The sequence below is a fragment of the Gouania willdenowi genome, chromosome 21, assembly GCF_900634775.1.
Source record: "Gouania willdenowi chromosome 21, fGouWil2.1, whole genome shotgun sequence".
Taxonomy (NCBI): Eukaryota; Metazoa; Chordata; class Actinopteri; order Blenniiformes; family Gobiesocidae; genus Gouania; species Gouania willdenowi.
In genome coordinates, this window is record NC_041064.1 from 17,852,664 (window position 1) to 17,864,897 (window position 12,234).

General features: G+C 39.2%; 1 protein-coding gene across 9 annotated transcripts in view; it reads right to left on the reverse strand.

The window, feature by feature from the left end:
* Positions 1-478: 478 nt before the first annotated feature.
* Positions 479-12,234, reverse strand: part of usp9 (ubiquitin specific peptidase 9) — a 39,880-nt gene continuing 28,124 nt past the window's right edge. For 4 of the 9 annotated variants that reach the window (XM_028435160.1, XM_028435157.1, XM_028435155.1 and 1 more), the window contains 14 exons: positions 12,015-12,188; positions 11,768-11,909; positions 9,988-10,744; positions 9,479-9,602; positions 9,163-9,388; positions 8,881-9,010; positions 8,576-8,761; positions 8,142-8,362; positions 7,956-8,044; positions 6,731-6,887; positions 6,395-6,607; positions 4,539-4,568; positions 3,494-3,592; positions 479-2,522 (listed from right to left, as the gene is read on the reverse strand). In XM_028435160.1, the coding sequence (XP_028290961.1) occupies positions 2,274-2,522; positions 3,494-3,592; positions 4,539-4,568; positions 6,395-6,607; positions 6,731-6,887; positions 7,956-8,044; positions 8,142-8,362; positions 8,576-8,761; positions 8,881-9,010; positions 9,163-9,388; positions 9,479-9,602; positions 9,988-10,744; positions 11,768-11,909; positions 12,015-12,188 (2,797 nt within the window). In that variant the 3' untranslated portion in view covers positions 479-2,273. Of the gene's footprint in view, positions 2,523-3,493; positions 3,593-4,538; positions 4,569-6,394; positions 6,608-6,730; positions 6,888-7,955; positions 8,045-8,141; positions 8,509-8,575; positions 8,762-8,880; positions 9,011-9,162; positions 9,389-9,478; positions 9,603-9,987; positions 10,745-11,767; positions 11,910-12,014; positions 12,189-12,234 lie in introns of those variants that run through there. The other 5 variants (XM_028435164.1, XM_028435163.1, XM_028435159.1 and 2 more) reach the window with 2 other exon arrangements.

Genomic DNA, 12,234 nt, shown 5'->3' on the forward strand with positions numbered 1-12,234 from the left:
GACACAACACATAATACAAATGTTGTGAGATTAAAATACATTCTGAATTGTTCCAATACATAAACATCCAATATGGTTAAATCAAACCATCCTTATTCTGTAATTTTTCACTTCACTAACCAGTTTTCAGCTACTGATGAACCCGTTTATTACTTCTTAGAGTGACATCCATCCCATAAATCCAGAAGAAATCATCTGCCAAACACAGTTTAACCTTTTCCCCACTTTGTTAAATCTTTGTGCTTACACGTCTACAATTTTTTTAGCAGGTTAACATGGGAAACACTATTTAACCTCACTGCTAACAAGTGCTGGAAGAAGATGGTGTTATTTTACTGTATCTGTGCTCATTACTGTATGGATAACCAGTGTCTGTGACAATAAACCAAATAATTATGTCTAGGTGAAAAGATACACATGTATACAGTATTTACATGTTCCAGAAAACGGGCGTCCACAGATAAAAATCACTCTCAGACAAGTTCCATGTTCTTTATTTGCTAAGGGCGCAATGCTTTTTTTTTTTTTTTTTTGTTATATTTCTGTGCACAAAAAACCTCACAAAGTGAAAGTCCACATGGCGACTGTAGCTCCAGAATTCAATGTCACACCATGGCCAAAACAAAAGTCGGCAAGAAACAGGGCGCAGAACTCTGTACACAGTCAATATCTTCTTTAAAAATAACACAAGGACAAAAATGTTCCTCTTAAATCAAATTCTATTTTTTTTTTTTAGTGAAATACAACAAAATAAATTCTATAAAATAAGAGCAAAATATTTAAATATAAGGTGGGCAGAATATTTTCATTTGCAGGAGTATTTGGTATGTTTTAGACAAAAAAAAAAAAGAAATTCCAAAAGATACAAGCATTCAAGTTACCAATTAAATACAGTATTTACCAATGTTTACCTTTTACTCCTACATAATTAGCTGAAGTTGCAATGTGACTAACCAGCTGCTATTACCATAAACTCTGCAGTGGGAACCTAATCTGAACTGGGGGAGAAGGGGGCGGAGAGAAGGGTCACACACTGATTCAGGATTGGTTGCTTCACCTTCATCTTCAGCCAGACTGCTGACGAAGCAACCAGTCAGTTTACAACTACTGAAAGAGACTGAAGTAAACCGCACAGTCCATTATACACCAGTTAACCCAGTGCAACCAGTCTGTTGCATATGTTTCTTATGATTCCTATAGAGGAAAGCTTAACTGTCTAAACCCATTGAAACGGCCTCTCTAATCTGAAGTTGGAGGATTATAAATGTGCAATTGAAAAGCCACTTTTTCATACATTGGTTCAAACACATCACCCTCGCTGTGGATGGAGTCAGATGTGTAAAAAAAAAAAAAAAAAAAAGAAAAAAAAAAAAACCTAAGGGGGCGTGGTGGCGCCCCCCTCTGGAGATGTGGATTAAGAACAGCTTGAGGTTGTTATGTTCACAAGTCTTCCCTTGGGCTACACTATTCTGGTGAGAAGCCATGCTAAATGTTACAGCATATTAACTAGAGCTTCAAATAGGTTCAACTAATAACCAGAACAAAGAAACAAACAGAAAGAAAGGCAATGAGTTTCAGAACAATGTTGCATCACTGGTTTTTCCACGTCAACCGAACACCCCAAGTCCACCCAAACATCCCCATGTCTCACGCTAAAACCAACCACAGCTCCATGGTTGATTCATCATGGGTCATAAGGTATCTAAGGAGTTAAAGAATAATAATTATTCAACTGTGATATAAGAAGGTGTTTTTCTACAGTTGAAAGACCAGTAACTGGCCAATGGTAGAAGAGACCTTACTGCTGAGTATGGGTAACGAAAAGAAGAGGAACTGATGTTGTCTTTGTACAGTTCTTGGGGGAATTTTTTTTTTATATTTATAATATCCACTTTGTCATAAATCTGCAACATCTCCCAACAGCAAACCATTCAAAGTTATACTACTGGGGGGAATCTGAACAGTCAAAAACAAACATACTATGTACACCTTTTTCCTCGCATAGACAAGCACATCAGCATCCTCAGCTCTGGGTACATCTGTGTTTATTTAGCAGAACTCCGGTCCGCTCCCTCGCTTCTGCCAGCTGCTCAGGTGGCTCGAGGCCAGGGAAGAGTGCCTCCCGCAGGCTGCCTGCCAGCGGACTGGATGGAAGAAATGGCTCTGCCCTGTCCTGGGGCTGAAGAGACAGAGAAAGAAAAAGGAGCCCGGCGAGGAGAGGAAGTCGTGGGACGATGGAGGCTCGAGGCACAGCAGAAAAGTAGAGGTGGAGGTTACTCCTTAGGCGGGGCCGGCGCTGGGGCGGGGGCCGGGGTGGGGGTGGGGGTGGGGGCCACCTCCTCTGTGCCCTCCCAGTTCTCTTGTGCTCGCGGGCTCTGGCCTGGGGCGGGGCCGGTGCTTGGGGTGGAGGTCTGAGTTGGGCCGGGGGTCGGGGCGGGGGCGGAGGCGGGCCCGGGACGATGGGGGTTGTTCATGTGCTGAGCAGCAGGTCCGGTGTACGGCTGCCCATGAGGATGGTTGTTCTGCTCAAGACGGAGAAAATAAAACTCATTAACTAACTGTGTGCTCTGCCTTTATTACTATTTATACAACAGCTAATTCTGACCGAGTAATTAGATTGGATAAGAGACATTCCATTAATGCTAATACACAACAACAACGGCACTGGGACTTTTTACAGACATTTCCACTTCGCTGATTAGGCATTCTAATAACTGTTAGTCAACTGTCAGTTTGGAAATGTTTACGTGTTGCCTGGCAACAGCCTCATCTCCCTTCCAGTTGTTTTGGCAGAGCCAAATAAATCATTATAGGCAACACTTGAAGTTTTATACATAAGGCTGACATTACACTGTCATTAGCATGAATAAGGTCATGAAGGCTGTCATTATTTGTATTTATTTTTTAGTTCATTTGACAGGAATAATGTACCAGAGTTAGCCTAATGGCTAATTTTCAGCTGCTGTCCCTGGACAGCTGTTAAAAGTCACCCTAAAAACAAAATCTATCCACACTAGTCAAATAATAAAAATAAAAAAAATCACATTCTAAAACAGCATAAAACTTTATAATTCACCTTATTAAAAATGTATAATTCAGTTTCAATAAAAATGTCAATAGATATTTTAAATATAAATATAAAATAAAATGCAAGAGAATTCCTGACTATCAGGGCTGATGTTTCTGATTACTCAAAGCCGTTTTTGTAACTGGGTTATAAATTAATAATATGTAGGAGTGTCCCTATTATTTACAGGTAATGCATTACAGTAATGGGCAGCTTAAAATGCAAAGGACGACTGGCCAAATGCACTCACTCATTGGGATTGTACAGTCTCCTCTAACTGCATCCCTTGTATTAAGCTGTCATTAGCTGTCATTCGCTATATTATGACACCTTTGGAGCCCTCTCGTGTGATATTGCTTAAATATACACTGTATATATGAGGTTATTTTATCATCTACAGTTGCATTATCATGTACAGCTTTGTACCTGCTGGAACTGAGCAGTCCCAGGAGAATTGGGGTATAGAGACGTGTCCTCAGGAGGGGAAGAGTCCTGATCATCAGGTGCTTCCTGTTCATCAGGCTCCTACAATACAAGAAACAAAACAAAAAGAGAAGAAAAAGAACACATGATAACAGGTCAATACAAGCATAGCATTACTAACAGTGAAAATCAGTGCTTTAAATGCTGCTTATTATAGTTTGATTATGATGTGTTTAATGTTGTACTTTAAAGTCTCTATAATGTTTATGCATGGGTTGAAATTCTGTCAGCACATTTTTCTAATGTACACTTTGTGTAAAATCGCCTCAATTTCTAAGTGCACCTGAGCATTATTAGCAAATGAAGGCAAGTTTATGGCCTAATTGCTTATGATGCAATAATATTGTATCTTTATTCCTTAAGGGAAGCAATTTTTTGGCTATGAAATCAAAATGAAGCAAAAGGATGTTTTAATTGTTGAAATGCAATCCTTGTGAAAAGACTATGACAATCTATGAAGACACAGCTTTAGCTTCAATAAGTGAACAAAAAGTAATGCATAATTCACATCCACATTCCATGTTTTAAGGATAAGGGATCAGTTGCAAAACAGGCATTAGGAAGATAAAATGGGATAAAATGGCGCTCGCTGCGCTCTTCTTGTGTGTGTGTCTTCTTGGATGAGATAAACAACACTTGGCAGCCAGTCACTGATATACCTGTGCTGTATCAAATAAACAAAGCATCAATAAATGCTCTTATGGATGTCCTAAAATGTACATTTTAATGAGTAAAAAAATCAGGATGCGTCAAAGGGGGAAAAAATAGACAACTGTTAATAGAACAATTCTGCTCTGGTTTCTGATGTGTTGGTCATGTGACTGTGTGTGGACAAAGCTGTAATAACCTGTGTTGTTTCTTTTTTTTGTTGCTAAAACAGTCAAAACATTTGTGGTGTTGAGAGGCCTAAACAGTGTTTCTCTGCCAATTCATCAATACATTTGCTTTCATTTCTTTTCCTTTATGTGAAGGTGCCTGGAATACTGACCTTCCCTGGGCTTCCCTGAGTACACTTGAGCTGTGTATGGAATATTACAAGAGAAGTGTGTCATTTGACGAGACTTGTCATCAACAAAATATACAAGTGATTGAATTTCAGACCAAAAATAAGGAATTTTGGGTGTATTGTGAACAGCAGCCAAAAAAAAATTACTATACAGTCAATAGAACAAGCATTTCAAAGGGTTACAAAAAACTCCATTAGTCATTAAAAGGAATGGCTGGTGTGCAGAGTTTCTTTGGATATGAAAATCAAACTATTTAGTTATAAACATGCAGGTTATAAACAGGACAAATCAATGAGGATTTGCTAAGAACGACACATCTCCACCTCTGGTTCCCTCATTCAAAAGTAAACATGTTTGATGCCTTCAACCAGGGTTGGGCTCAATTATAAATGTAATCGCGTAATTGAAATTGAAAATCTTTTGCTGTTGTAATCATAATTGAATTGTAATTGAGTTTAGATAATTGACTGTGATTTTAATTGGCACGAAAATTCCATAAAACTGTCAATTGCAAATGAATTAAACGCAAAACTGGGGAACTATGTTACAGTTCTATGGCTTACACATATGAAGTTAACAAATATTTAAACGTTTTCTTGATAATCATTACCATTTTTTCCAAAACGTGAAATTGAGGGCTATACTGACACAAAAAATCCCCAGACGCCCACACGGAAAACAATTTTTATTATAGAACATATTTTTTTAGTGTATTTTACAGCTGATTTAAGACATCAAAACTGACCTGTTATAATAAGAGATGCTAACAGAAAGCTAACACAAGAGGAGTTACATTTTATGAGGTTTTTTTTAATTAAAGGCTCAATAATTGTGATTAATTAAATTTGAACTTCCGTCATTTAGAACGTAAATGTTTTTGACTTTCAGGGGAATAAACATAATTGTAATTTTAATTGTAATTGGAAGCGCCGGTCATCGTAATCATAATTGAGTTGAAATTGAACATGGATAATTGAAGACAAAATTGTAATTTAAAACATATAATTGGCCCCAACCCTGCTCTGGTTAATTTATGTTCTCTATCTTATGTTTACTTACTCCGGCGGGCCACATTGGATGCTGTACAGGGCCAGATTTGGCCCCCGGGCCTCAAGTTTGACTCAAGGGTTTGTGCAACAGTGAGAACTCACTTGTGTGTACATCTTTACAAGAGTAATTCTTTGTCCGTTTTCAAGTCGGCTTAGATGAGGCGCTTGGCCTTTTAACAGGCAGTGCACGTTATATTGTTATAACAGTTACTGTCACAATGACAGATTTATTTCCCCTGTAGAAGGCATCTCATGCACGTTTTTGTTTTGTTTTTCTAATAGTAAAAATGTAAAAACAGCCTTAGTTTTGGTTGAGGGAACCAGTGTGCAGTCAACTTCTCTTCTTACTAACAAAATAACCATTAACTCAACAGTAAAATATCTCCTTTTTCTAAATGTTCAAGTTAACACTAGAAAACTTTCCATTAGATTTATAATGTGTCCTTAAATGTGCTGAACCTTTATCAACAGCCATATTGGACGAACTACTAATCAAGTGGCTTTCCCTTGAGTGGAAACACTCAAAGATTGAGGTTAAACTATGTTATCAAAATGACAATTCTATAAACTTTCAGATTAAGAAATGATAAAGCAAAATCCAGTGATGTGTTAACTTTCTAATAGCGTTGTCCAATATGGCTGCATTACAAAGTTATGTAAAACATTTGCAGGCTGTTGGGTTTATTAATAACTATTAGAGATTCTTGGAATATTTCCCTTTCATAATAAAATATCAAACATTGCTGATTATAGTGAAGCTGAATGTGTGAATGACAGTGTTGACTCACCTCCTCAGGACAGAGTTCGCAGGCCTTGGCCAGGGTCATGCGTGCACTGTGTGAGCGCTCCAGGAAATACCCGTTGGAGGTTTCATTGCTTTGAACTGGGGGAGACCAGTTGTTGTAGGTGTACTGGGGGTTTCCTGTGTATGGCCTTCTCTCCAGTTCATCACCCAGCCATTCCACGGCCCACGTCCATTTACGCTTCAGGTCGCCGTTACTCTGTGTGTTCAAAGTGTCACACATTAGTGCACTTTAAAACAGCAATTTAAACTCCTAGCATTTTCTCTTTTATTAAACTAATGACGGAATGGAGAAGCGTGACACTCGTGGGAGGATATTTACCTGTAGGATCTGATAGGCTACAGAGCAGTTGCTGAAGAGAGCAACCATGCACTTGATGCACTGATAGGCTCGTTTTTGGTAGTGGTTCTTAGAGCGCTGGATGGTGTCAAAAAGTCCATCTCTGTCATCAGGAATGCCCTTTAGAACGTTGTGGATTCTGCAAGCAAAAGAGGGGGGAAAAATTCAAAATGATTGAGTATTACTCAGGGTTGGGGTTAATTATAATTGTGTAATTGGTAATTAATTAAAATTATGACGTAAAAAAAATCTAGTGGACTTTCTAATTGTAATTGGCATGAACATTCTATAGAAACTGTCATTTACAATTTAATTAACGCAGAACCATGATATAGTTCTATGGCTTACACATATGCAGCGAACAATTATTAAAAAATGTTTCATATGAAGTTTAACTGTATACCCATAGATTTGGTAACATAACAGAGACAAAAAAAAAGCTCAGACGCCCACATCAAAAATATTAAAAACCTATATTTTAATGGATAAGGAAGCCTAACAAGGTAACCAAGGGATGAAAAAGAAATTGGATGATAGAAAAGTATTTTTGTGTGTATTTTACAGCTGATTTAAGATATGGGTGAAAACCTATTTATTATAGACTCAGTAATTGTGAATAATTGTAACTGAACTTTATTAATTGAGAACATAATTGTAATTGAACTTAATTAATTGAGAATATAATTGTATCTGACTTTCAGGGGAAAAATAATATTTGGAGGAAATGCCAGTCAATGTAATCCTAATTGAGTTGTAATTGAACATGGATAGTTGAAGAAGTAATTGTAATTTATAAATGTAATTGACACCAACCATGGTATTAATTTGATATGGTATAATCACCGTTAGTCATCGATATCATATTTGAATCGATGCACGAAGAAGTCTTCTTGCATCTGTTAGAGATCTTAAAAATATATTTATAAAGATCTATATATTGCATCTTGAGTACAGATGGCTAATTAAGCTAGAGTCTGCTACAAACATCTCATCATCTGTTTTTAACTTAATGTATGTGTACACTGTCCTAATAAATGAATACATGAAAAAATTGCTACATATTTGAACTGAATGATTTGGGTGTCAAATAGAAAACCTTATGTGACAGTGTCTTCATCCAGGCCTGATTAATTAATTAATGCTAGTGACAGTCTACAATACATTCATGACCAATCAGCCTCACTTTACACTGAGCAGTGTGTCGAACCTGTGCGTTTGCCAGGAGTCTTCAATTAGCAAGATCTGTAGCAGCAAGTCCAAGTAAGGCCTCAGCTCATAGGTGTAGGAGTACGCCACCTACAGGATAGTACAACATGTGTAATTTGAACTGCAGCTCTTATAGATGCAAAAATAACAGCCTGAGCAAAAGTAACGCTTCGTTTTTTGGATTTACCTGCCAGAGCAGCTCACTGAGCACGGTGGAGGAGAACTGAGGGTTCTCCCAGCAGCTGAAGCGAAGCAGTTTCACAGTCTCTTCAGAGTTACTGCAGTCCTCGATGATCTTCTTCACGTAACTGGTCCTCACAAACAGGATCTCTCCCACAAGCTGCTGCACAGGCATCACTGGAGCCGTCAGGTTGGTGTCACCGTAAGGGTTCGCGAGGGGAGGGTTACCTAAGGGTAGAGGAAGGTTAGAGAAAGCTTATTAATACAACAATAAAGCAGAAGATTCGAGCAAACAAATGTAATTTGTGCACTCAGCTCCAAGTGTCGCCGACATGGCAGAGACTCAGAGAAGCTGTTGTGTCAGTCACTAGAATCTGAGCAAGGATGGAAAATCTTCATCGGGCTGTTTACAGAACAACAGTTCGACAGAAACTCACTCACCGTTGATGGAGGACTGCATGCGTGATGAGACGTCGCAGCAGCGAACCAGCTGGGACACCACGGTGTAGAGTTTGCCCAGCTCGGCATACTGGTACTTGATTGGTGGGCCAGGACCCTCGTCCAGCGCCACGAGCATGAAGGTAGCAGGAACATTCAACTTCAGCAGTTGGGTCTTTTCTGCCAAGCCTGGGAGGGACGTTAGAAAAGTAGCTTTAAAAACTAGAAACCTATTGATTGAAAACCTCCTGGAAAGTAGCCAGAAACAGATGCACGTGGCATGTTGCTGAGCTCCGTGTGATGCTCACCCAGATTTGCGTACATAACAAAGAGGTTGAAGTACTGCTGCAGGTGACGGCCGTGTTCAGAAACCTCTCTTCTGAGCAGGTTGAGTACAGCTCTCAACAGGTGGTCACTTAGACTGAGGTTGTCACAGCCCTGATACACAGAACATCACAAGAACTGATTTAGTAAATAACAGAGAAACCATGAAAGTAATTAATTAAACATCAACTTCTTATATGTTTTATCAGTATTATTCAGGAAGCCAGAGATGTGTTTTTTTTTGCAAGGACTGGTGTGACACTAACCTGAGTGGATGGTCCAGGAGAGGCAGTGGGGGATGGGCAGGGTCCATCTTGCAGGGAGAAGTGAGCGATGAAGACGATGAGCTTGGCAAACGCTCCTCGAACCTCGGCGCTCGGGCACTCCAACAGGTACTCAGAGAACCGGTTGGGGTACGCGAACAGGACGTTGTGTGCAAACCAATAGCGTACATTCTTACTGTGTCTCAGCAGGATACACAAGGCGTCATACCTGAAGTAGCAAACAAAGATAATTACACAGAGGAAGAAAAAAATAAATAAAAAATTTAACAGGAAATGAGAAGTGAGTCGAGTAGCTCACCAGTCACTGGCAGGGCCACGGACTACTTTCTTGGTGTGAAACCCTGTGCTGAAAAGGAACCTAGCAGCCAGCTGAGCGCTTATCATAGCAATCTCTTCTGCCTCAGGCAGAAGATGGTCTTGCCCTGATAACAAAAAGAAAACAATTACCCTATGAACCCTACTGCCGTCATTACGCTCTTGTGCGTGTTCAGTTCCCCCTCAGTCACAAGGATGCGTTTAGCCACCGAAACATAGGAACGTTTGAATTTACACGATTTGGTACCAGGATGTACTGAAGGAATTCGATGCGTATCAAATTCAGTACCCATCCCTAATGCCAGCATTTGAATTGTACTTCTGCATGAAACATAACCTCAACTCTAATACAAAATTAGAAGCTACCCCCATCATCTCCCTCACTCCGTTAAGTCTGTTGACTAAAAAAAAAAACATGGTAATAAAAAATAAACTCCCTGAAGTAATTAGATGAAATCATCGAGACAATAAATGAACCAGAGAAATGCTTACCTGGAGGCGGGTTTAAATAGACACTGTTACAGGTCAGAAGTCTCTTAATGAACTGGAAATATTCCAGGCTGTATTGCATTCGATTGTGCATGAATTGTACGTTCTGCTTGCGAACGCTGCACTCGATGACGCCGGGCATCTTGACCTGCTGCGGCTTGGTGTTAGAAATGGTCAGCTCGGAGATGTATTTTATCAGCTCGTTGTCCTTATCCAGTGAGTCCATACGCTCATAAAACAGGATGTAGGCGTTCCACCACCGCTTCTGCCTCCGGTACGACATCCTTTTCATCATGTGATCAAACACTTCCCCCATGTATTCTCCTCCGAAGCACTGGTTCTTCATTTCCTCTTCATCGTCCATCTTACACTCCGTTACATCCCCATCATCAAACTTATACCAGCGGTTTTTCTCCCCGTCACCGCCATTCCTCTGGATTATGTAGGAGTAGTAGTGTCCGCCGCTTGCCTGACCGGAGTGTACCAGCACTCCCACCAGACGGTACTTGGAACTGCCCGGCAGCGTTGGCTCTGAGGGTTCGTTTTGTTGGATGACCTGGTTCTCAGGGTTCACGTCATCACCCTCGAGCTTGGCTACTCCAGCTACCGTGTACGGCTCCATGTCCAGCTCCCTCGGAAACTCAAAGTAGTCATTAAATTTGATGGCACACTCTCTCTCCCAGTCGTAGTCGAAGCGCTTGAGCTGGATGGCTAAGACTGGCGGCAACTTCTTGATCAGCAAACGCTTAACTGTATCAACCTAAAAAAGACAAAATATTACAGACTAAGCGTTAATATTTATTGTCGCCATCATGTTTTATAGCGATACTTGACACTGGATCACATTGTAAGATAATAAAACTTAGAACTAAAGATAAGGGGCATGATGGAAAAGCATGAAATGAAAGGCTTCACTTTAAAGAGGTTATTTATTTGCTCGCCTCAATTTTGCAGACAGGGAGTTTCACAGTTAATGACATTGTTTTTCAACCTTTAGACTGGAAATATAATTGAACGCCTGAAATGTCTTTCTTTTTTTAAATTTCATTTCATAAAAAACTAGTTTACTAAAGGTCAAATGACTATAACAATGGTAAATTAGAATTTATAATATAAATTAATAACAATTAAAAGTGTTTTGAACAAAGCAAAAAATTGGAAAAGGCTTGCATGTGTCCAAATAAAATATATCCATGTTTTTAAAAAAAAAAAAAAAAAATCATATTCCAATTACAGAGGGTTCAGTAAATGCACTATTGAACTTTGTAGTACCTAAAATAAGGTTAAAAACCACAGCTTTAGATTATTTTCTTTTTTTCCTCGCCGGAAATTTCTAATAATAATAAAATTTAAAAAATACTGATTAGAATGCTGCTTTTTAAATTAATTATTTGATTTATTTATCTATTTTTCAAAATTAAACTAAACAATACATAATAGCACAGAAATAGATACACAGTGCAGGAAGAGGCAGAAACCTCAAAGAGCTTAAATAATTGTTGTTCTTTATTACATTAAAATACCACACACACGCACGCACCCACACCCACAAACAACTATTCTATACTTTCACTTTCTGAAATATAAATGTATACCAGTATAACAAACATGATCAAAAATCTAATGAGAGGGAAAAATAAGTCTCTGGGGTAGCCATAAATTTAAAATATAAAAATGGGGTCACGACAACGACTGGTTTAGGAGCTCTGACTGCAAAGGCATGACTAAAAATGTGGCTAAAATATAAGGAGTCAGCAACATTACTAAGAGTAAAGGGTCTTACCTTCTTATTACACTTTTCACAGTGGTAGGCATTAGCTCCTTCAAGCAGATCTCCCTTAACGTATTGCTCCATAGAGTCCAGCAGGTTCTGATGGTTCCTTATGTCTACATTGAGTGTTGTGAACGACTCCTCACACTCGTATCTGGCAACACAATATATGTCTTGTTCAAAAACCGACATCCTTAATTATAAATTCTACAACCAATCCCACTTTTTAAACAACCACAAGAGGAATATATCCACCCACCTATGAGGACATCCCTGGCAAATCTTCTGGTCTGCAAAAGACCCACCCAGCACTTTACTGAGCATGGCAGGATGACCCAGTGCTTTCAAAGCTTCATCTAAACTGTCCACCAAAGAGTTGAAAAACTCCAGAGCGTCGTGCTGCTCCCGCAAATTAACTGGTTCACCCCATAACCTGCAGAAGAACAAAGAAAAACATCAGCACCCGCAACACAGAGGCA